The sequence below is a fragment of the Danio aesculapii genome, chromosome 25 (assembly GCF_903798145.1).
Source record: "Danio aesculapii chromosome 25, fDanAes4.1, whole genome shotgun sequence".
Lineage (NCBI taxonomy): Eukaryota > Metazoa > Chordata > Actinopteri > Cypriniformes > Danionidae > Danio > Danio aesculapii.
In genome coordinates, this window is record NC_079459.1 from 2778831 (window position 1) to 2802143 (window position 23313).

General features: G+C 34.5%; 1 protein-coding gene across 1 annotated transcript in view; it reads left to right on the top strand.

Annotated features, from left to right (window-relative positions):
* Positions 1 to 23313, top strand: part of LOC130219312 (nuclear pore complex protein Nup160-like) — a 44688-nt gene that overhangs the window by 17280 nt on the left and 4095 nt on the right. The window contains exons 17-31 of the mRNA XM_056451683.1: positions 877 to 1013; positions 2683 to 2753; positions 2848 to 3007; positions 3313 to 3382; positions 3563 to 3661; positions 5716 to 5830; positions 5914 to 6011; positions 7809 to 7903; positions 7976 to 8072; positions 11094 to 11199; positions 13263 to 13423; positions 15240 to 15300; positions 20034 to 20144; positions 21617 to 21740; positions 23106 to 23207. Of these exons, the coding sequence (XP_056307658.1) occupies positions 877 to 1013; positions 2683 to 2753; positions 2848 to 3007; positions 3313 to 3382; positions 3563 to 3661; positions 5716 to 5830; positions 5914 to 6011; positions 7809 to 7903; positions 7976 to 8072; positions 11094 to 11199; positions 13263 to 13423; positions 15240 to 15300; positions 20034 to 20144; positions 21617 to 21740; positions 23106 to 23207 (1607 nt within the window). The remainder of the gene's footprint in view (positions 1 to 876; positions 1014 to 2682; positions 2754 to 2847; positions 3008 to 3312; positions 3383 to 3562; positions 3662 to 5715; positions 5831 to 5913; positions 6012 to 7808; positions 7904 to 7975; positions 8073 to 11093; positions 11200 to 13262; positions 13424 to 15239; positions 15301 to 20033; positions 20145 to 21616; positions 21741 to 23105; positions 23208 to 23313) is intronic.

Here is a 23313-nt window from a genome sequence, read left to right on the forward strand (position 1 = left end):
CACAAATCCAATTCGTAAATTCAAAACACAATAATTCAAAACACAGTTTGTAAATTTAAAACACAATTCGTAAATTCAAAACACAATTCATAAATTCAAAACACAATAATTCAAAACACAGTTCGTAAATTTAAAACACAATTTGTAAATTCAAAACACAATTTATGAATAAACAAATCCGATTCGTAAATTCGAAACACAATTCATAAATACACAAATCCAATTCGTAAATTCAAAACACAATTCGTAAATTCAAAACACAATTCGTAAATTCAAAACACAACTCGTAAATTCAAAACACAACTCGTAAATTCAAAACACAACTCGTAAATTCAAAACACAACTCGTAAATAAACAAATCCAATTCGTAAATTCAAAACACAATTCATAAATACACAAATCCAATTCGTAAACTCAAAACACAATTCATAAATACACAAATCCAATTCGTAAATTCAAAACACAATAATTCAAAACACAGTTCGTAAATTTAAAACACAATTCGTAAATTCAAAACACAATTCATAAATTCAAAACACAAAAATTCAAAACAGTTCGTAAATTTAAAACACAATTCGTAAATTCAAAACACAATTTATAAATAAACAAATCCGATTCGTAAATTCGAAACACAATTCATAAATACACAAATCCAATTCGTAAATTCAAAACACATTTCGTAAATTCAAAACACAATTCGTAAATTCAAAACACAATTCGTAAATAAACAAATCCAATTCGTAAATTCAAAACAATTCGTAAATTCAAAACACAATTCGTAAATTCAAAACACAATTCGTAAAAACACAAATCTAATTTATAAGTTCAAAACACAATAAAAAAAAACACAAATCGAAACTTTGTGTGTGTTTGCAGGCATTTATTTCCGGCGGTCCTCAGTTGCTGCAGCTCCAGCAGGACCTGATTCCTCGATGCTCGAATCTGCTTTGCACGTATCACTTGCTCAAACAGATGAGCCTGACGCTCTCCTCATCCGTCCCGCTGGACATACTGTGAGTCCACACACACACACACACGCACCTCAGGCCCAGACCAGGCCAGGCCAAACACAGCTGTCACTTCATCTTCAGACATGTTCCATTAGTTGAGCGTTAGCAACAGTATGCTATAGTTAAGTTTATACAGTAATGGGTCAGACATGTCTGTCTGTTGATTCATCCATCCATCGTTCGGTCTATTGTCTATCATTCTATCGTTTGTTCTGTCATTATATTGTTCTATCTATCATTCTATTGTTCTCTGTCCTTTGTTATATTTATCGTTTGCTCTCATTTATCGTGTGCTCATTCTACCGCTCTATCATTCTATTGTTCTATCTATTTGTCGTTCTATCTATCTTTCGTTCTATCTATTCTATCTATCATTCTATCGTTTGTTCAATCGTATCGTTTGTTCTATCATTATATTGTTCTATCTATCATTCATTTGTTCTATTCTGTCTATCATTCTATGTATCGTTCTATCTATCATTCTATTGTTCTGTCATTTGTTCTATTTATCGTTCGTTCCATCTATTGTTGGCTTTTTCTATCACTCTATCATTCTATTGTTCTATCTATGGTTTGTTCTATTTATCGTTTGTTCTATCTATCCTTCTATTGTTCTCTCTGTCGTTCTATCTATTGTCTATCATTCGATCGTTTGTTCAATCGTACTATCATTTGTTCTGTCATTATATTGTTCTATCTATCATTTGTTCGTTCTATTCTGTCTGTCATTCTCTGTATCATTCTATCTATCATTCTCATTTGTTCTATTAATCGTTTGTTCAATTTATAGTTTGCTCATTCTATCGCTCTATCATTCTATTGTTCCATCTAGGGTTAGTTTTATTTTTCGTTTGTTCTATCTATCATTCTATTGCTCTCTCTATCTGTCGTTCTATCTATTCTGTCTATCATTCGATCGTTTGTTTAATCGTTCTATCGTTTGTTTCTGTCATTATATTGTTCTATCTATCGTTCGTTTTATTCTGTCTATCATTCTATGTATTGTTCTGTCATTTGTTCTATTTATCGTTCGTTCCATCTATTGTTTGCTCTTTCTATCGCTCTATCATTCTATTGTTCTATCTATGGTTTGTTTTATTTATCGTTTGTTCTATCAATCATTCTATCGCTATATCTATCATTTGTTTGTTCGTTCATTCCATCTATCGTTCTATTATTCTTTGTTGTTCTAGCAATAGCTCCATCTGTTGCTCCCTCTATTGTTCTACCTATCGTTCTATCATTTATTTTTCAAATATTTACATAGATATTGGTATAGAATTTGCATCATATATATATATATATACATACACACAGTATATTTCATATCTAAATATAAAAAAAAGTTTTCTCAAAAATATGCATGTGTGTCGGCGTGAATAGCCTAGTGATTAGTGCGTCGACATATAGCACCCAGGTGCTCGCGGCGACCTGAGTTCGATTCCCGGCTCGAGGTCCTTTGCCGATCCTTCCCCTCTCTCTGCTCCCCATACTTTTCTGTCTGTTAATCTCCACCGTCCTGTCAATAAAGGTGAAAACCCCTAAAAAATATGAATGTGTGTATTAATTTATACATAATAAGTAGAACACAGCATGGACACACGTATATTATGTATGTATATAGAAACCCAGCACTAATCTAAAGATGTGCATTATCCGTGTGTCTCTTTAGAAATGCAGATCTTCAGCATCTCTCTGTTCTGGAGCTCTCCGACTCCTCCGCTCCTGCATCCAGCAGATCAGGTGGATTATATTCATCTCCACAGAACACACACACAGGGTGTTGTGAGTTACTAAATGTTGCTGAAGGTGTTGTTTCTCTCTCTCTGGTTTTCAGTGTTGAATCCTCAGACCGTGGTGGAGTTGTTCTATCAGAACGTGGCCCGTAAAGCCGTCATGTCTCAGATCTTCTCCCAGCAGGACGTGGAGAGCGATCAGAGCGTCTTACACTGGCCTCAGATGATCTCCAGTGTCCTGACCCTGCTCTGCCAGGCTCTGTATCTTTCACACAACAACAATATCAGCACCTGAAACTAAAGAGGGTACGCTTTTAGATTATAAACATGTTTATGTCTGCTACGTGCCAGGTCTTCATTGTAATGTGAGTAAGTGTGAAGTGAGTGGGCTTGACAAACCACCTGTAGAAACACTCTTCTCTCTATAAGCACCGGACACTATTTAAACTCATTACTCTCGCACTTAATTCTATAGGCACTAATAGTTCCTCTGTATATTTTCGGCAGTTCATCTGCTTGTGTTGTTTATAAGAGATCAGTGTTTTTCCCTTGAGTCATTTCTCCAGTTGGCCCAGCAATCCCAGTTTCCTCTTTCCCGAATGCCTGATGGGAAACTGCCAGTACGCACAGCTCCAGGTGAGACGCCAGGATGAGATATATTAAATAAATGTTACATTATATGAGTTCATATTTAATATCTAATTGTACTGGAGGATTTGCTGCATGTAATATGTTTGCAGTATAAGGTGGGATTGATATAAATGCGTGTAAAACAGTTCCTTTTCCCAGTGTTATTGAAAACGTTTGTGTGTGCAGGAATATGTGCGGTTAGTCGGGCCCTGGTGTCAGGTGAACGTGGGATCCTATCGTTTTGTTTTGGGTCAGTGTTATCTGGCCAGCGGTGAGGGGCAAAAGGTAAGAAAATCTGTACCTTTGGCTGCAATAATAATAGATCTTTTTAGGCTTGCCACGCTTCTTGAAAGTACTTACATTTCAGACATATAAATTCAAGGCCTGGAAACTACTTAAAATCAAACGTAGGTCCTCAAATTAAATTTAAGATTAATTTTGTTCATGGTGTTATTTCAATAACTGTGCACAAATGTCAAAAACAGAAAGAATAAACTGAGAAATTCTGAAATTAAAAATGTTAAATTGAAATCTTTAAAAAACGCTGACTAATAATGCTCAGTTGATCAATCTTTTTAGAAACCGCATTTAAGTTTCACCAGTAAAGACATTTCACCAGTATTGAATTCAACTAATTCGACTGTTTAAGACGGTCAATTTTTGAAAATTACTCTGACACTTTAATGTAGATTTTAAGTGAAATCTTAAGTACAGTTGGGACTTTCACCACGCTACATATGCTCGGTACAAAGATGCTTGTTTTGAAATGAATGATGCTTTAAAACGTCCTTGAAAGTATTTGAATCAGCTGTTCATGAAAGTCTGGGAATCCTGTCTATATATAATATATATATATATATTAAAGTCAGAATTATTAGCCCCCCAGAATTATTAGCCCCCCTGTTTATTTTTTCCCCCCAATTTCTGTTTAGTGAAGAAAGTTTTTAGTTTTTTCAACACATTTCTAATCATAATAGTTTTATAACTAATAACTCCTCTCTAATGACTGATTTAGTTTATGTTTGCCATGATGACAGTAAATAATATTTGACTAGATATTCTTAAACACACTTCTATACAGCTTAAGGGGACATTTAAAGGCTTAAGTAGGTTAATTAGGTTAACTAGGCAGGTTAGGGTAATTAGGCAAGTTATTGTATAACGATGGTTTGTTCTGTAGACAATCAAAAAATATAGCTTAAAGGGGCTAATAATATTGACCTTAAAATGGTTCGTAAAAACGTACAAACTGCTTTCATTCTAGCCGAAATAAAACAAATCAGACTTTCTCCAGAAGAAAAAATATTATCAGACACACTGTGAAAATTTCATTTGGGAAATATAAAAAAAATCTAAATCAAAGGGGAGCTAATAAATCTGACTTCAACTGTATGTGTGTCCTATCTATCTATCTATCTATCTATCTATCTATCTATCTATCTATCTATCTATCTATCTATCTATCTATCTATCTATCTATCTATCTATCTAACTATCTAACTATCTAACTATCTATCTATCTATCTATCTATCTATCTATCTATCTAACTATCTAACTATCTAACTATCTAACTATCTATCTATCTATCTATCTATCTATCTATCTATCTATCTATCTATCAATCTATCTATCATTTTTTTCCAAAACATATTAAACGTAAACATAATATGTCAGTTTGTCTATATTTTTTTCTATATTCAGTTTATATTTTATCTATATAGTTTATATTCATAACTATGATCATTTTGGTGACTATTGTCATGGACTGCACTTCATTCAGCTTAAACACTCCCAAGAAACTCCAGGACACGGATGAATCACTTCCATAAAGTTTACTGAGAATATTGTGAAACTGCAATACGATACAAATAGGATATAGGTTAATATTAAATCCAAATACAGGTGATTAAGAAAACATCACAAGTTAACTATGATCAAGTTATTAAACAATGGCCAACAATAAGCATCAAACTAACTTGTCCATGTAAATAGTCTCACAAAATATGGCAATAGATATTAGTCCAATGTTGCACAATAAGAAATACTCACAGACGTTGCTTTGCAAGAGAGAGAAAGAAAAAAAAGCGATCGCTGGAGAGACGGACAACTGAAAGAGCTCACAGGCTGCTGTGACTGCCTCCGCATGAATTTACTTCCTGGTTTATGTCATGTGCAGCAAGCGTCCTTAAAGCAACAGAGACAGTAAAAGAAAACACTGTGCTGCGGCAATAGAAAGAGAAAATAACTTTCCTTTAGACAGCATGATAATTTTCATAATGAATTTCAGGATATATTTTTCTAGAAGCAGAAAGATGTGAAGTGAACTCTGTGTTTTCAGGCGTTGCAGTGTTTCCAGGAAGCTGCGACTGAGGTGAATAAAGAAGAGTTCTTAATGAAGCTCACGGGTTCAGATGAGGAGACGGCGACCGCTCCACGATTGCTTTACTACAACAAGGAAAGTCTGCTAGTCTAGATGCACATAATCCTGCAGCATCTGAATGAGGGTGTAATTATGCATGGTGTTTTTTATTCGTACAGGTCCTGCGGTTACTGGAGGATATTGGGTTGCCGGAGCTTGTGATTGAATTGGCAACGCTGGCCGTGTCTGAAGCCACCGATGACAAGAGAAGCCAGGTAACAGCATCATGTGTTGAATTTAATTTAATTTAATTTAATTTTTTATTTATTTGTTTATTTACTTTATTTCTTTATTATAATTATAATTATTTATATTTATTTATTGAATTATTATTGTTAGTTGTTTATATTTATTTTTAATTTAATAATAATAATTATTATTATTGTTTATTTATTTATTATTTATTTATTTATTAATTATAATTATTATTATTTATATTTATTTATTTAATAATTATTGTTAGTTGTTTATATTTATTTTTCATTTAATAATAATAATAATAATAATAATAATAATTATTATTATTATTATTTTTAAAAATTAATTAATTTATTAATTATAATTATTATTATTTATATTTATTTATTTAATAATTATTGTTAGTTGTTTATATGTATTTTTTATTTAGTAATAATAATAATAATAATAATTATTATTATTATTATTATTATTATTTTTTTTAATTATTTATTTATTTATTTATTTATTTATTTATTAATTATAATTATTATTATTTATATTTATTTATTTAATAATTATTGTTAGTTGTTTATATTTATTTTTAATTTAATAATAATTATTATTATTATTTATTTATTTATTATAATAAGTATTATTTATATTTATTTAATAATTATTGTTAGTTGTTTATATTTATTTTTTATTTAGTAATAATAATAATAATAATTATTATTATTATTATTTTTTTTTTTTTTATTATTTATTTATTTATTTATTAATTATAATTATTATTATTTATATTTATTTATTGAATTATTATTGTTAGTTGTTTATATTTTTTTTTATTTAATAATAATAATAATAATAATTATTATTATTATTATTAATTTTTATTTATTTATTTTATATATTTAATTAATATATGTAATTATTTTTATTTATTTATAATAATAATAATAAATAAATAAATAATCATAATATATGCATTAATTCAGGCTAAATAATATATCACCCACCGTGTAAACTAATGCATTTTAAAAACTTTTTTTATTTATTTTTTTTTAATAGATCCTGAAAAACTGGAATTTTTTCCCCACTCATTATGCAGAATTAAATAGACAAATATTACAATTTCTACCCCTACTGTCATAAGCATGTTGTCTCTAAACGAAAGTAGCTTCCTTATTAACGTAAAAAAACACATTATTAAACATTTTTACATGTCATACCCATAAAAAATTGCTATTCACCATTGAAACATCCGTTATTATGCAAATACATAATAGAATGAACTTTTACAATTATGCAAACTCATTTATTAAAATTTTTTTAAGAGTGATCACCAAATTTTATGGGGAAAAAAAAAATTGGTGAAAAATGTTAATATTAATGTTTGCAAGCATTATCTGATGAGTTCTCATGTATTCTCATAAATGTGCATAAGCCTTGTAATAACCCCAGTAGCACTCCATGTGTTTTTTTTCTAATGAATATTTAAATGTGTGCCCTATAAAGGGTTAAAATCTGCACAAAATAGTTTTTTTCTTCCAATTTGTGAATTATTTGTTAGTTGAACAACTTCTGGAACCAGAACTAATGGGGTGCGGGGCTTGATTTTTGTCCCTGGTCAATTGATTGGATCTCATGTGATTGACAGTTTGATCCCGCCCTCACTCCAGTGGTTGAAGGGAGTGAAGGTTATTTTGATTCCAAATTCTGAAGGCGCATTAGTTTTTAAAAATGATGTGCATGGATAAATCATTTAAATTAGGCCGACCACCACAATATGCCATATACACAATATTTTGAGCTGATGGTCTTGTGTTTTGCAGGCCGCTCTGTGGACTCGTATCTTCAAGCATCATCTGGATCTCGGACACAACAGTCAGGCGTATGAAGCCCTGACGCAAAACCCTGATTCCAGCAGGTGCGTGTGTGCTCTGTTCACTTTCCTCTACACGGTTTGATGAGAAAATGCTTGAACTATGTGTTTCTACAGGAAGCTAGATTGTCTCCGGCAGCTGGTGGTGGTTCTGTGTGAACGTGCACAACTCCGAGATCTCGTCCAGTTCAGTTATGTTGGTTTGCATGACGAGGTAGGACAGAATACTAAATCAGTCATTTGTCTTAGTTTATTTATATATATATATATAATGTATGTGTTTATTTATTTATTTATATATATATATAAATATAGATAGATAGATAGATAGATAGATAGATAGATAGATAGATAGATAGATAGATAGATAGATAGATAGATAGATAGATATGTGTTTATTTATATATATATATATATATATATATATATATATATATATATATATATATATATATATATATATATATATATATATATATATATATATAAATAATATATCTCAGATATCTCAGATTAAGGTAATCCAAAAAAAATAATGAAAAAAAAAATTGATTTTTTTACCTTAATCTGACTAAAGTCATAACTGAATTAAACAGAAAATGGAATTAAGACATGTGGAGTATGCATTTATTAGTGGCATTATTGAAGGAAACACCGCAATCAAACTAACGCGACTGTCCATTCGGCGTGCGTCATTAAATTCCATAACACTGGCACCAGTCCTTGCTTTTTATTTGCATTTGATACCCCAGTTTGTCACGGGGGCATGAATGAAATGTAAAGTGAAACTGCCGAACTGCTGAAGGGCATCCTGCTGATTCTGCTTGTCAGACGACTTACCGGTCAGGTATACATCCGCGCTAAAATATCAATGTTAAAGTCATCATAGCTTGCGTAGAATAGACCCAGCTCCCAACCCAACTTTGAGAATAAATAAACGCCATTATTTTTTTTTTAACGCGCAATAAAAGTCTCACATTAAAGCAGATAACAGCCCTTATAATATATATATATATATACACACACACACACACACACACACACACACACACACACACACACACACACACACACACACACACACACATATATATATATATATATATATATATATATATATATATATATATATATATATATATATATATATATAAATAAATTTATTTATATAATAAATTTATTAATATATATATAAATGAATGAATGAATAAATTTTTATATATATATATATTTTTTTTTTTCTTTTTTTTATAGATTCACATAATCAAAACAAACCAAAAAGGAATATAATAAACCTTTGTGAACGTTTATTTACCCTTAGCATCTTTTACAGAAATTGTTGTTAATTTACATTGTGAATTATTGTTCATTTACATTCAATTATTGGCAACCATACCGATTTTGACCGATAAATGTTGTTTTTAATATCATCATTATCCGTCAGATAACAAAATTAGGTTGACATCTTTAAGCCGATAAATTATATATTCCTCTTTTTATTTATATATATATATATCAGTGTTTCCTCTAAGGCTGCAGGCCTTTTTTTACACAGATCTACTAACTACCTGTGGCGTTATTTCAATGACAGAGGTTGTGAGCACAGTATAAGAAGTCGAGATCGCATTTATGTAATAGCCTACGAGCATGCGGATCTCTTTGCCTGCGCGCCGATTTCCTCTGCTCGTGCGCAAAACTTCTTGCATGCCTCCTCAAATATAAGCCGCTTCAAGAGCGCGCAGATCTTTTTGTGCGCTCCAAATAAACGCTGCTGAATAGCGATTTAGTGCGTTTATGTAACGAGTATGTCTCCAGCATTTATTAGATTTGCTAGGGATATTTATGAATGTCTCCAATAGACCTGCAGAGTGGTATTAATGCGTCCTGAAGTAAAGTGAAACGGCTATACGTCGTGTTTGTTGGCCTCACGCCTCAAGCACCTGTCAGTCAGTCAGCACGTCACCTTAAAGGGTTAAACAAATGAGGCACAGCACTACTACATTTACAGAAAAGTTTGCGCTGTTATAATTCACTTACCCTTTAATACGTTTTGGTGCGATTATCACCCACTATTAAAAAAAATGTTTTGAAAAAGGAGCTGTAATGTAGCCATGGTGGGATGAAAGTATGTATATATGTATGTGTGTATATGTGTGTGTATATATATATATGTGTATATATATATAATTTATACTTCTATGTATTGGCCTATATTTTGTCTAATCTAAAGTGTTAATATACCCTATTAGCGTATATTAAAATTGAAGTCCTCAAATCGTCATTCAAATGCACAGTCCTCCATCTATGTACTGCATAGTACATGTATAATACACAACACCATTCTTGCAGTAAAAAAATGGGATAGTTTTACATATACACAAAGTAGTCCATTCAATTAAAAAAAGGCAGAAGGACACATAGTAAACCAAAAAAATATATTTTACAAAGGTTATGAGATACTTAAAATATTGAAATCTCCCTATTGTCAAAGTATGTAAGAAAGGGAGACTATTCAAAAAATTTACTCATTTAATTTACTTAAGTTCAATAAATATTATTTTCAATAAAGTACAAAAGAGTTGAATAACGCATCAATGTTGAATAAAATGCATACAACACCTCTTTGACCTATCTGCTATGAACAATAGGGTATATGCCGAGCTAGTGTTGTTCCCATACTGATAAACTTCCGGTAACCTTTTATTGAGAGTTTTTTTTCATTTTATACGATTCCTTTTACAGCATCGATGTTGTAATGTCATTAAAATACAGTCAGTTAAACAGACTTTGGCATTTATTTAGTTGCTCAAGCATAAAACGAGACAAAGTCGCTTACTCGCAAGCGCCTGTCAGAATCGGCAGGCTAGCTCAGAAGCTCCATTGAATATACTGGGGTAAAATAAATGCTCATATTATAAAGACATGGCGCGGGAAAATGTTATTTAATGCAGTGCTTCTTGTACAATCTGAGACCCACTTTATATCGGATATCACTCAGCCAGTGGAGATCGCTGATTTTTAAAGAAATCAGACCTTAAACGCCAATTTTGCAGTGGTATACAGTTCACCGGAAGCGCTTAACCCAGGTTACTGACAAATTAAAAGTCCCATTAGCATACTTCTGCATATACTCTATTAAATAAAGCACAATTAAATGTCTTGCCAGCAGTGCTGTGAAATCATTTTTTAGCCTTCTTACTCTTTCCTTGTGTTGTTTTGTGCTTGTGTTCTTCAGGTTGTCAGCATCATTGAGTCTCGAGCGAGAGCCGTGGACCTCATGACACACAACTACTATGAGCTTCTGTACGCTTTTCACATCAATCGGCACAACTACAGAAAAGGTAAAACTCAAGTTTAGTGTAATGTGGCGTTCACACCAAACAAATCGCACATAATTAGACGCTTGATTATCCACAATAATTATTATTTCAAAATTATTTCACAATAGATGTGAATTTGCACCATGGGAGTGGCGTCTGTCTGCCTGCTGAGTTCAGTTTCGTTGCTAAATGGCGGACATGGATTTTATTGAGAGAGTAGCTCTGCTTTCTGCTTTGTGAAAAGTTGCGTAGATTAATTCGCCTCCATCTCTGAGTCCATCAGAGGTGCACCCGGCTTTGTGAGTTCATCAACTCCTCCAGAAACTGTACCTGGATGATGGAAGCTTCCAGCGGTGCTTCAGACTGAGCCGCACCAAGTTTGATAAGCTGTTGTCCGGTGTCGGCTAGAAGATTTCCCCTTGGGACACCAATAACAGGAGCTGTGTCATAATCACACCCATACCAGAGCAAACTCCTGATTGGATAACTTAAGATGCGATAATTGCGTCAAACACTCAATTCGTTTTTCGCTTAAAGGGCACATAGTTTACCTCTTTTTTAAGATTTAATATTAATATTATGGTTCTTCTGAGTGTGCCAGTATTTAAAACACAATTAAGTTTGTTTATTATAATGTGTTAAAAAGTGTCATGTTGGGGGCGTGTCCACAGTTCGCTGATTTATGGGTGTGTTGCTTCACATGTAAATTAGTTTCGGCTTCCCGCCAACGTAACAAGGGCCATTCATTAAACGTAACTCTTTGTACTGTTTTACAGCAAACTGTGTGCTAGTTTCAAGTGCCGAGCTTGTACACAGAAACTAATAACCACACACACTGAATTAACTTTGACTGAGGCACTGGATGTGCCGCTCGAAGCCGTGACACGGCACACCAGACACTCTGTAGCGCGGCAGAAACATGAAGTGTCCCGAATCGTCGCGCCACGCGTTTTTGAATTCTAAACATAGGTTTCTGCAGCGGTCCGCGGCGCCCAGCCGTCGACTTGAGTGTACCCTGATAGAAACCTATGTTTAGAATTCTAAAACGCATGCTAGTTAAGATCACAGGGAGCTTCTGGGATCGCGAGAAATGCAAATGGCTGAAGTATAAGGTAGACTCAATGAGAAGTACACATGTTTGCAAACCTACCTAAAGATACAACCAATAATTCCGATTAGAGTGATAATGTGGAGAATATTGATCTTGTGTTGAGCCCAATGAGCCTTGCATCTAAAAATAGAGCTAGCGTGTTCCTTTAGTGATATCGCTTCGACTCACGCTGAAAATGGCGGACGTGAATCAACAAACTGAGGATATGATGACGCGCCTGTCAATCAATATTGGTGGGCGGGGGGACCGCTCTCCTACGTCAAGTAACGGTCGGTTTGAAAACCGATCCAATTGGTCCACCGTTTATTATGTTGTTAAATTGAAAAAAAAAGCACTGGGTGTGCTTATATCACCCCAATATGACGGTCTATACACCATACATGCACATATGTCTGTCCAAACAGCTTGAAAAGTAGATTATTTACCATAGGTGCCCTTTAAATCACATCATTCCTGCTGCCTCGTTAACATGAATAGCGTTGCAGGATGTCTTATTGTGTTTTTGCATTGACTTAACATGTAAATCCACTTGCGCTTAACGCTTCGTCTGTTTCTGGTGTGAACGCACCATTACAGGGATGATTCAGGTTGTTAAAGTGCCCCTATTATGCTTTTTCAGGTATTAACTGTTATGTCTAGTGTAATGTAGCTGTCAGTGAATGTAAATAGTCTGCAATTATTTCAAGATCAATGTGCAACAACAATGGCGTCATTAGTCCTCCTATTTTTATGCACGTTTTGAATTATCGCATGCCAAAATGCACTTAAAATTTGAAAATGCGCATTAAAAAATTATATAATGTATATTATGCGAGCATGTTTTTTTATATGCCTTGTAATCCAATTGTAGAGACTCAAACAATTTTTACAAACATTTAGAAAAGCATAACAGGGGTGTTTTACGTTTATTCCAAAAGAATTAACCCAAATGTGCTGAAGTAGTCATTGATATTGTGTGTTTGTTGTGTTATAGCGGGCACGGTGATGTTCGAGTACGGTATGCGTCTGGGTCGTGAAGTACGAACACTTCGAGGGCTTCAGAAGCAGGTGAACTGTTACCTGGCCGCCCTCAACTGCCTGCGTCTTGTTCACCCCGATTACGCCTGGATTGTGCAGCCTTCGTCTGGAGTCGCGGTGAGCCTTAATATGTGACGACGATATTTCCTGTGACGTAACTAGAGAAATGCTGTTTTTATTAGCTGTCTATTTCAGTCATTTTGAATGTAATGATCATACTAAAATAGGCAGAAAATTGACATTCTTTTGATCTAATTAAATTCATAATATTAAAAAATCAAGGTGCGAACATTTAGACTTTAAAATTCTATGAATGACTGAATTTATTTATTTTCGCTGATGTCATTTCCATCTCTTGTCTCAATTCCCGCCATTAGTATTCAATTATAACTCCAGGATTCACCTTTGAGCTGCTTTAGTCAATAGCAGAACACCACCTACTGGGAAGGCGGGGATAAAGATAGAAAGGTTTCATCTGATTGGTCATAAGACACTATCATTAAATACAGTACTCTATATAAAAGTCTATATGTGCTTGTTACCTCAAATTACAAACATATCCGGTAAATTAACGAAAGGAACAATTACACATACCTTATGCATCTTCAGGGTGGCGCTGGATAGATTGATACTCTGTATATCCCACATTTTGTGTTCTGACTAGCTGAAGTTGTTACTTGGTAGCATAGAAAACAGACCGCAGCTGGCTTTTTTGGCTTTGCTGCATCTCCTTTTTTCAAAATAAAAGTCCCACATTAGGGTTGGGCCGATAGACGATGCCATCGTCCATCGCCGATGGTCCATAGACACCACGATGCTGAGCCAGCATCGAAATCCTCCGCCCCGCCCTCGTCGCAAATCCGCTCGTGAAAAATACACACTTAGGTCCCGCTTACACTAATACGTCTTCGTTTTAAGAACGAAAACGATCCACGTCCATCACACTGCTTCAATCTTTCGCTTTCATGCTTGTACTTAGTAATTTTAGCTAAACCTCAGATACTGTTGGTTGGTTTCTGTAGGTTTTGCTAATTTTTTAACAACCAAGTTTGTTGATGCCATTATAACGACACATCACTCTGCCTATTCATGCCAGACTCCTGCGGAAAAAGTGATTGACCCGTAGTAATTTGTGTGTAACTTTATTTATTTATGATTTGGTTATGGGTAAAACAAAGACCATGCGGGTCAGGTAATTGAAACAGTAGGCAATAAATGATTAATTAGTTATAAATTAATTAATTAATTATTCATAAATAATTAATTCACCACTGCCTATGACGATGATGCCATCGTCCATTGCGATGTTTTATATTAGACATCGTGCAATGCCAAATTGGTCGACATCGCCCAACCCTATCCCACATACGTAGTAAGTTTAATATGAACTTTGATACTCTTAAAAATAAGGGAGGAAATTATCGTTCTTATAATCTCAAAATGCAGCCTATAGCGTTCATATTCATGATCCCGGAGCAACATATCAGTCTGTGTTTTGACTGCTGATCTCCTGATAACACAGCAGCTCATCAGGTCTGAATGACATAGAACGAGACCTAAAATACATGCAAATGATGAGGGCCTGGCCCGTAAGTCACGCAACAGTCTGCTTTGTGTTCTGATTGGCTTTACACTCGCATCATTTACATGAGAACGCGTAAACCATGGTGTATGATGCTCATGGTATGGCTATTTACATATACTGATCACTTATTGTTCAAGATCGACTAGGTAACTTTGACAGATTTTCCTTTTAGGGCGCCTTTAAGGGGTCAACTGTGTAATTGCAAATTAATAGCATGCTAGTAAATGTATATATTATCTTAAAGTGCATCATGTCAAATAGTTAAACTTTGAGTATATAGAAGTGGATGATGCAATATAAATTGGGATCCATCATGTCGTAATATATGCTGTGGATCATCTTGTCTAGTATGAACGACCAGGTGCATCGCCGAAAAGGACTCATGATGGAGAATTTGCTGCAAGTCCAGGTAATATTTCGCTTTCTTTTTTCACTTAACCATCATACTAAATTCATATTGGTAATTCGTAACTCACTCCTGTGCTTTTATGAAAGGTGAAGAATCTGATCTCTGTTTATTAAACATATTTTGCATCAATGATTTATTCATTCAAAGTAATCGTTAGCTGCAGCTTTAAGGCCCTTTTACACCATGTACAAATACAAGATCTTGTTGTAAAACTGAATATGATTATAAAAGAATGTCAAAATAATGACACCAAGCAATAAAATCCAGCTAATAAACAATAAAAGCATTAATACTTTTCTTAATGTGATGCTTTTTTGACCATGTTAAGAAATGTGGTTTGAGAGATGTAAACGTTGATCTTTAAATCAGTTTTTTATTCTATCTTTAGGTCACACTTTTGATGGTCCGTTTGTTGAATTTAATTCATATTACATCTACATGCCAACACATTCTCAAAAGTAGACTGTTAGGTTGGGGTTGGGGTTAGTGCAGGGGCGTTGCTAGACATAAAGCTCTACTGGGGCACGTACCCCCTACACGATATAACTACACTATATATGTATGTATGTATGTATGTATGTATGTATGTATGTATGTATGTGTATATATATGTATACACATACATACATACACATACATACATACATACATACATACATACATACATACATACACACACACATACATACATACATACATACATACATACATACATGCATACATACATGCATACATACATGCATGCATGCATACATACATACATACATACATACATACATACATGCATGCATGCATGCATGCATGCATGCATACATACATGCATACATACATATACATACATGCATACATACATACATACATACACATACATACACATACATACATACATACATACATACATGCATACATACATGCATACATACATATACATACATGCATACATACATACATACATACATACATACATACATACATGCATGCATGCATGCATGCATGCATGCATGCATGCATGCATGCATGCATACATACATGCATACATACATACATACATACATGCATACATACATACATGCATACATACATATACATGCATACATACATACATACATACATACATACACATACATACACATACATACATACATACATACATACATACATACATGCATACATACATGCATACATACATATACATACATGCATACATACATATACATACATGCATACATACATGCATACATACATACATACATACATGCATGCATGCATGCATGCATGCATGCATGCATGCATGCATGCATGCATGCATGCATGCATGCATACATGCATGCATGCATGCATACATACATACATGCATACATACATATACATACATACATACATGCATACATACATGCATACATACATACATACATGCATACATACATACATGCATACATACATATACATACATGCATACATACATACATACATACATACATACATACACATACATACACATACATACATACATACATACATGCATACATACATGCATACATACATATACATACATGCATACATACATACATACATACATACATACATACATACATACATGCATACATACATACATACATGCATGCATGCATGCATGCATGCATGCATGCATGCATACATACATACATGCATACATACATATACATGCATACATACATGCATACATACATGCATACATACATGCATACATACATGCATACATACATACATACATACATACATACATACATACATACATACATACATACATACATACATACATACATACATACATACATACATACATACATACATACATACATACATACATACATACATACATACATACATACATATATATATATATATATATATATATATATATATATATATATATATATATATATATATATATATATATATATATATACATATATACATATATACATATAAATACACTACATATAAAATATATAGAATAATTGTATAATAATAAGAATACTTTTATGTATATTATATTTATTATAAATAAAAGTATTCTTATTATTATACAATTATTCTTCAAAATAATCTTAAGTGTAACTGGAAAACAATGTTAAGACAACTGGAGTGATATGCTAAGATCATTTAAGAAATTACTTTTGCATAAATATTAATTTAATTTGAATGAAATTCTATAGACAATTTCAATAAAATACATAAAAAAAGATGTGTTATAGGATTATCTGTTGTAGACTTGACACATGGCAGATAATTAGTTTAAGTCTTTACCTCCCTGACTCGTCATCCCTACTTTTTGTTTCATACAAAAAAATCTATCAGGAGGCATGCTTAGTCAGATCACCATCATATTGTTTAAACTTTAGTTTTGTCCACTTGCAAAACAAAAAAGGCTGTTACGCTGGTTTTACAACGCATGAGCGGCGCGTAACAAGCAGCCTGCTTTTTTGGCGCGCATGTTTACTACCGGGACTCTCAGAAGAAGAGCAGCGCGTGCGCGAGCAGTGCGTGCGAGAGGCGCGCATGTTCTCTGCGCACACGCGGGGATGCGTCAGTTTGCTTTTTGATTACACTGCTTTCACCAGCGTTGGTTCAGTTGCACATAGAGAATAACGTCTTTATTTCGGAATTACCACTCTTAATAAATACACGTGCATATGAAGTAAATCATATCTCAATGCATTTACTGGGGCACTGGAGATTTTCACTGGGGCACGTGCCCCAGTGAATTGGGTCTAGCGACGCTCCTGGGTTAGTGTAAGTTGACGTGCTTGCGAATAGGGCTGCACAATTAATCGAAAAAAGATCTCGATTCGACCCTACACACGATCTTAATCATAATCATAATCAACATAATCAACTTTATAATTCTGAATAGTTGTATATTGTGATGTCATCATTTTACTGTCAATTAACTATGGAGAGAGATTAGACTCAATAATAATTCACGCAAAAGACACGATGTACACATGCGTAGCCAAATTCACGTACGTAAAATATTTATTTATACTTACAAAAACAATTCACATGCAAAAAATAAATATACATTTTCATAAAATACGTTTCACAAATGCAAAACACCATTTGCAAATATATAAGAGTGTACAAAAAGTTTTGAATGTTTAAAATTCACAAGTTCATCCTGAATGAGAATGTGCAAATCCTCTCTCGCGTACGACTCACCATGAATACGAGTGTGTGCATTTTGAGACTTTCCTGCCAGCACACACCTACCACGTGAGTCACTCGTGCCCTGTAGCCAATAAGATGCGAGCTTACGGTTCAACCAATCACAACTCCCTGAGAACTCCCGGGAATGACCATAGCGCTTCACTGTGCGCACCATTTGCGCAGTCTGACTGAATTAACGGAGATGATCCTCTAAGAAGAAGAATACTCCTCTATTTAGCATGGCAGGTGAAGAGCGGGATGCGCTCTAACACAAGCACTTTTCTATTGAGTTACTGAAAATACACTCAGATTCTACAATAAAAAGCGTATACACAAACTAGTAGGAAACTAGTATTGACTTACAGGAGTATCCGCCATGTTGGTTAGAGGAACAGACTGCGCAAAAGGAGCGCAGAGTGGTTGAAATCGAGTACAGCTCTCATCTGATTGGCTGAGAGGTACGAGTTGCCTGTTTCTGGCAGGAAAGTCTCAAAAATGCACACACTCGTATTCAGGGTGAGTCGTAGGTGAGAGAGGATTTGCACACTCATTCAGGATGAACTCGTGAATTTTAAACATTCAAAACTTTTTGTACACTCTTATATATTTGCAAATGGTGTTTTGCATTTGTGAAACGTATTTTATGAAAATGTATTTTTATTTTGTGCGTGTGAATTGTTTTTGTAAGTATAAATAAATATTTTACGTACGTGAATTTGGCTACGCATGTGTACATCGTGTCTTTTGCGTGAATTATTATTGAGTCTAATCTCTCTCCATAATTAACAAACAGGACATATTGACTATACAAAATGCAATAGGCCTATTATTATTGTTGTTGTTTTACCATATGTTTGAGAATTCGCAATAATAACAGGCTAAGCATATTAACTGTTGTGACTATCCTTGATTGAAGTTTCAAATTAGTCACATCTTGGGTCTGCTGAGGGGTTTAGACGCTTACTTAGGAAATAATACATGGCACAACAAGTCTTCATTTGTGGCTGTTTATGGTAGAGTTTGTTTGAACAAAAACTGATATGAAATAAACAAAATCAAACGGCTTTGGTCAACAAACACTGAAGGTAAGGTCTAAAGACCATGTGCTCCCAGCAGGCCCTTCTCCAGTAGGCCACGCCCAGGCCTTTTAAGCTTCCTCTGGCCTGCAGGGGGTGCAAATCTCCAAAATAAAAGAAATCAAGATCAACACAAACCTTTAAATAAAGTAAACAAATGGCTCCTATATTAACCTTTATTTTACATTTACAGAATCGTGAGAAAATCGTGATCTTGATTCGAAGCAACAACAAAAAAAAAAAAAATCGAGATTTTCATTTTTGCCAGAATCGTGCAGCCCTACTCGCAAAGCTTCTTATAGTCAGTTAAATGTCTGTTGAAGGAGCAGTATCAGCAGATATTAAGCAGACAGTCTAATACTCAAATGAACCATATTTTTATTAATAATTAGCATCTTTGTTAGCAGTGCTGTTGTTTTCGCTTGTTCAAAGCTACACATCTCATAGACGATTGTCATGTGCCGTTAGTAAATCAGCAGATCGACATTTTGGAGCTGAAAGATCTGGAGAAGGAGTACGTTCTTGCTCTGAGTCGTCTGACTTTGGCTCAGCAGGATCCTCCATCTGCAGCCATCGCAGGTAATCTTGTACACACACACACACTGTGTATTAAAGAAGGTAGTTTGAAGAATGTTGGAAAGCCTCAGCCATTGCCTTCAATACAAATTGTCTACTTCTATGGATGTCGGTTGCTACCAACATTCTTCAAACTATCTTCTTTTGTGATTTTTGCATGAACTTTCATGATATTCTGTATTCTTCCTTACATCTTTTATTGGTAATCTTACTCACACACGCACACACACACACACACACACTGCGAATTAAAGATGGTAGTTTGAAGAATGTCGAAAAGCCTTAGCCAAGGACTTCAATACAATTTGTTTTTCTACTATGAATGTCAGTGGCTACCAACATTCTTCAAACTATCTTCTTTTCTGTTTTTTTTTTTGCATGAACTATCCTTTTAATACTCTTATTTCTCATGACATTGTGTGTTCTTGCTTACATCTTTTATTGTTAATCTTGCGCACACACACACACACACACACACACACACACACACACACACTGCATATTAAAGAAGGTAGTTTGAAGAATGTTAAAAACAGCCACCAATTGACTTCAATACAATTTGTTTTCCTACTATGGATGTCAATGGCTTCCAACATTCTTTAAACTATCTTCTTTTGTGACTTTTGCTTGATCTATCTCTTTAATACCTTCTTCCTTCTCATGATATTCTGTATTCTTCCTTACATTTGCTTTATTGTTAATCTTGCGCGCACAAACACACACTGCGTATTAAAGAAGGTAGTTTGAAGAATGTCGGAAAGCCTTAGCCATGGACTTCAATACAGTTTGTTTTTCTACTATGGATGTCAGTGGCTACCAACATTCTTCAAACTATCTTCCTTTGTGATTTTTGCATGAACTGTCCCTTTAATAGTACTTATTTTTCATGACATTGTATATTTTTGCTCACGTCTTATTGTTCATCTTGCACGCACGTGCACACACACGCACACACACACGCACACACACACACTGCATTTTAAAGAAGGTAGTTTGAAGAATGTTGCAAAGCAGCAGCTATTGCCTTCAATACAATTAGTTTTTCTAGTATGGATGTCAGTGGCTACCAACATTCTTCAAATTATCTTCCTTTGTGATTTTTGCATGAACTGTCCCTTTATTACTCTTATTTTTCATGACATTGTGTATTTTTGCTTATATCTTATTGTTCATCTTACACACACACACACACACACACACACACACACACACTGCATATTAAAGAAGGTTGTTTAAAGAATGTTGCAAACCAGCAGCTATTGACTTCATTTTCTACTATGGGTGTCAATGGCTTCCAACATTCTTTAAACTATCTTCTTTTGTGATTTTTGCATGAACTATCCCTTTAATACTCTTTTTTTCATGATATTGTGTGTTCTTGCTTATATCTTTTATTGTTAATCTTGCAGACACACACATACACACACACACATGCACAGTTTTAAGCTCTTCATCTGCTGTCTTATCTCCTCCAGGAGGAGCGTCTTCTCAGGAAATGGTGGCTCTGCTCGTCCAGGCTGGACTTTTTGACACATCGCTGACTCTTTGCCAGACCTTTAATCTACCGCTGACTCCAGTGTTTGAGGGACTGACCTTCAAGTGAGTTCCAGTTTAACCCATTTCTCTCTGAGAGTCTTATAACCAATAATATATTTATATTTTTGTGCTGCGTACAGTCAAGTAGTCACAGAAGGGTTTGGAGAACAGTTATTGTCCTTTATTTGTATGAAGTACAAATGTCAGTCATTCGTTTTCCTTCGACTTAGTCTCTAATTTCAGGAGTCAGCACAGCGGAATGAACCGCCAACTATTCCAGCCACAACCCAGTACTGGGGAACACCCATACACACTCATTCACACACACACTGAGACACTACGGCCATTTTAGATCATCAATTCCCCTATAGAGCATGTGTTTGGACTGTGTGGCAAACCGGAGCACCCGGAGGAAACCCACGTCAACACGAGGAGAACATGCACACTCCACACAGAAATGCTGACTGACTCAGCCAGGACTCGAACCAGTGACCTTCTTGCTGTGACGTGATTGTGCTAACCACTGAGCCACCCTGCTGCCCCAATGTTTATACAAAGGATTATTATTATTGTTGTCTATTATTAATAGTGACAGTGATACAAATATTAAGGACTTAAAGTTTAAAGTTCAGATTGAAACGCTTGTGTTTATGGTCAAGGTTAACAGCATTGTTTGATAGCAACTCTAATAGAGGTTGTAGTAATTACATTATGCCAGCAGGAGGCGACAAGCTACCATTAACCTAATTTTGCTACTGAATAATTCCTCAGAGCAGTGTTTCCCAACCCTGCTCCTGGAGGCACACCAACAGTACATATTTTGTATGTCTCCCTTATCTGACCCATTCGTGTCAGGTTTTGGAGTCTCTTCTAATGTTCTGCTGAGTTGATTCAGGTGTGTTTGATTAGGGAGAGGTTGAAAATGTGTACTGTTGGCGTGCCTTCAGGAACAGGGTTGGGAAACACTGCCTTAGAGTATATCAAACATGCTTATTCCTCTAATAGTAATTGATTTTAAATCATTAATTCAAAATGAGATCTTTATATATTCATGTAACCTTCATCTTTGAAGTCTTGATGACCTCAGGAATTAAATATATTATGCAGCATTATTATTTTGTATGCCGATAATTCCTGAATTTTCTAAATTACATAAGATGATTATAAAAATGTGTGTTTTATTATATTAAATATGATGTTTCTTATGTAATTAATTTATGACATGCCTGTAACTATTTGCGGTAACACAATAACATCTACTTTGTTTGTCTTTAAATGAGTAAGTTATAATTAAATCTGATTTTCAAGAGAGATCTGTGTCTGTGATTCAGGCTCACAATTTTAAACCAATCACGATCCTCTGTTTGTGCCGGATAGTGCAGCTCTGGTCTGTCTGGACGTCTGAGTTTTTCCTCTGTGTGTGTTCAGGTGCATTAAACTGCAGTATAAAGGAGACCAGGATCAGACGGAGGTGTGGAACTGGCTCGCTGCTAATCAGCTGCCGACCGTCATCACTACTAAAGAGACCAGGTTTGACAAAACAGCTCCGTCATGAACACCCACAGCACAGTCCACATGCAGTCTTTAGGGATGCAAACTTTTAATTTGTAGGCAGTTAGTTATGATTAACGGTCTA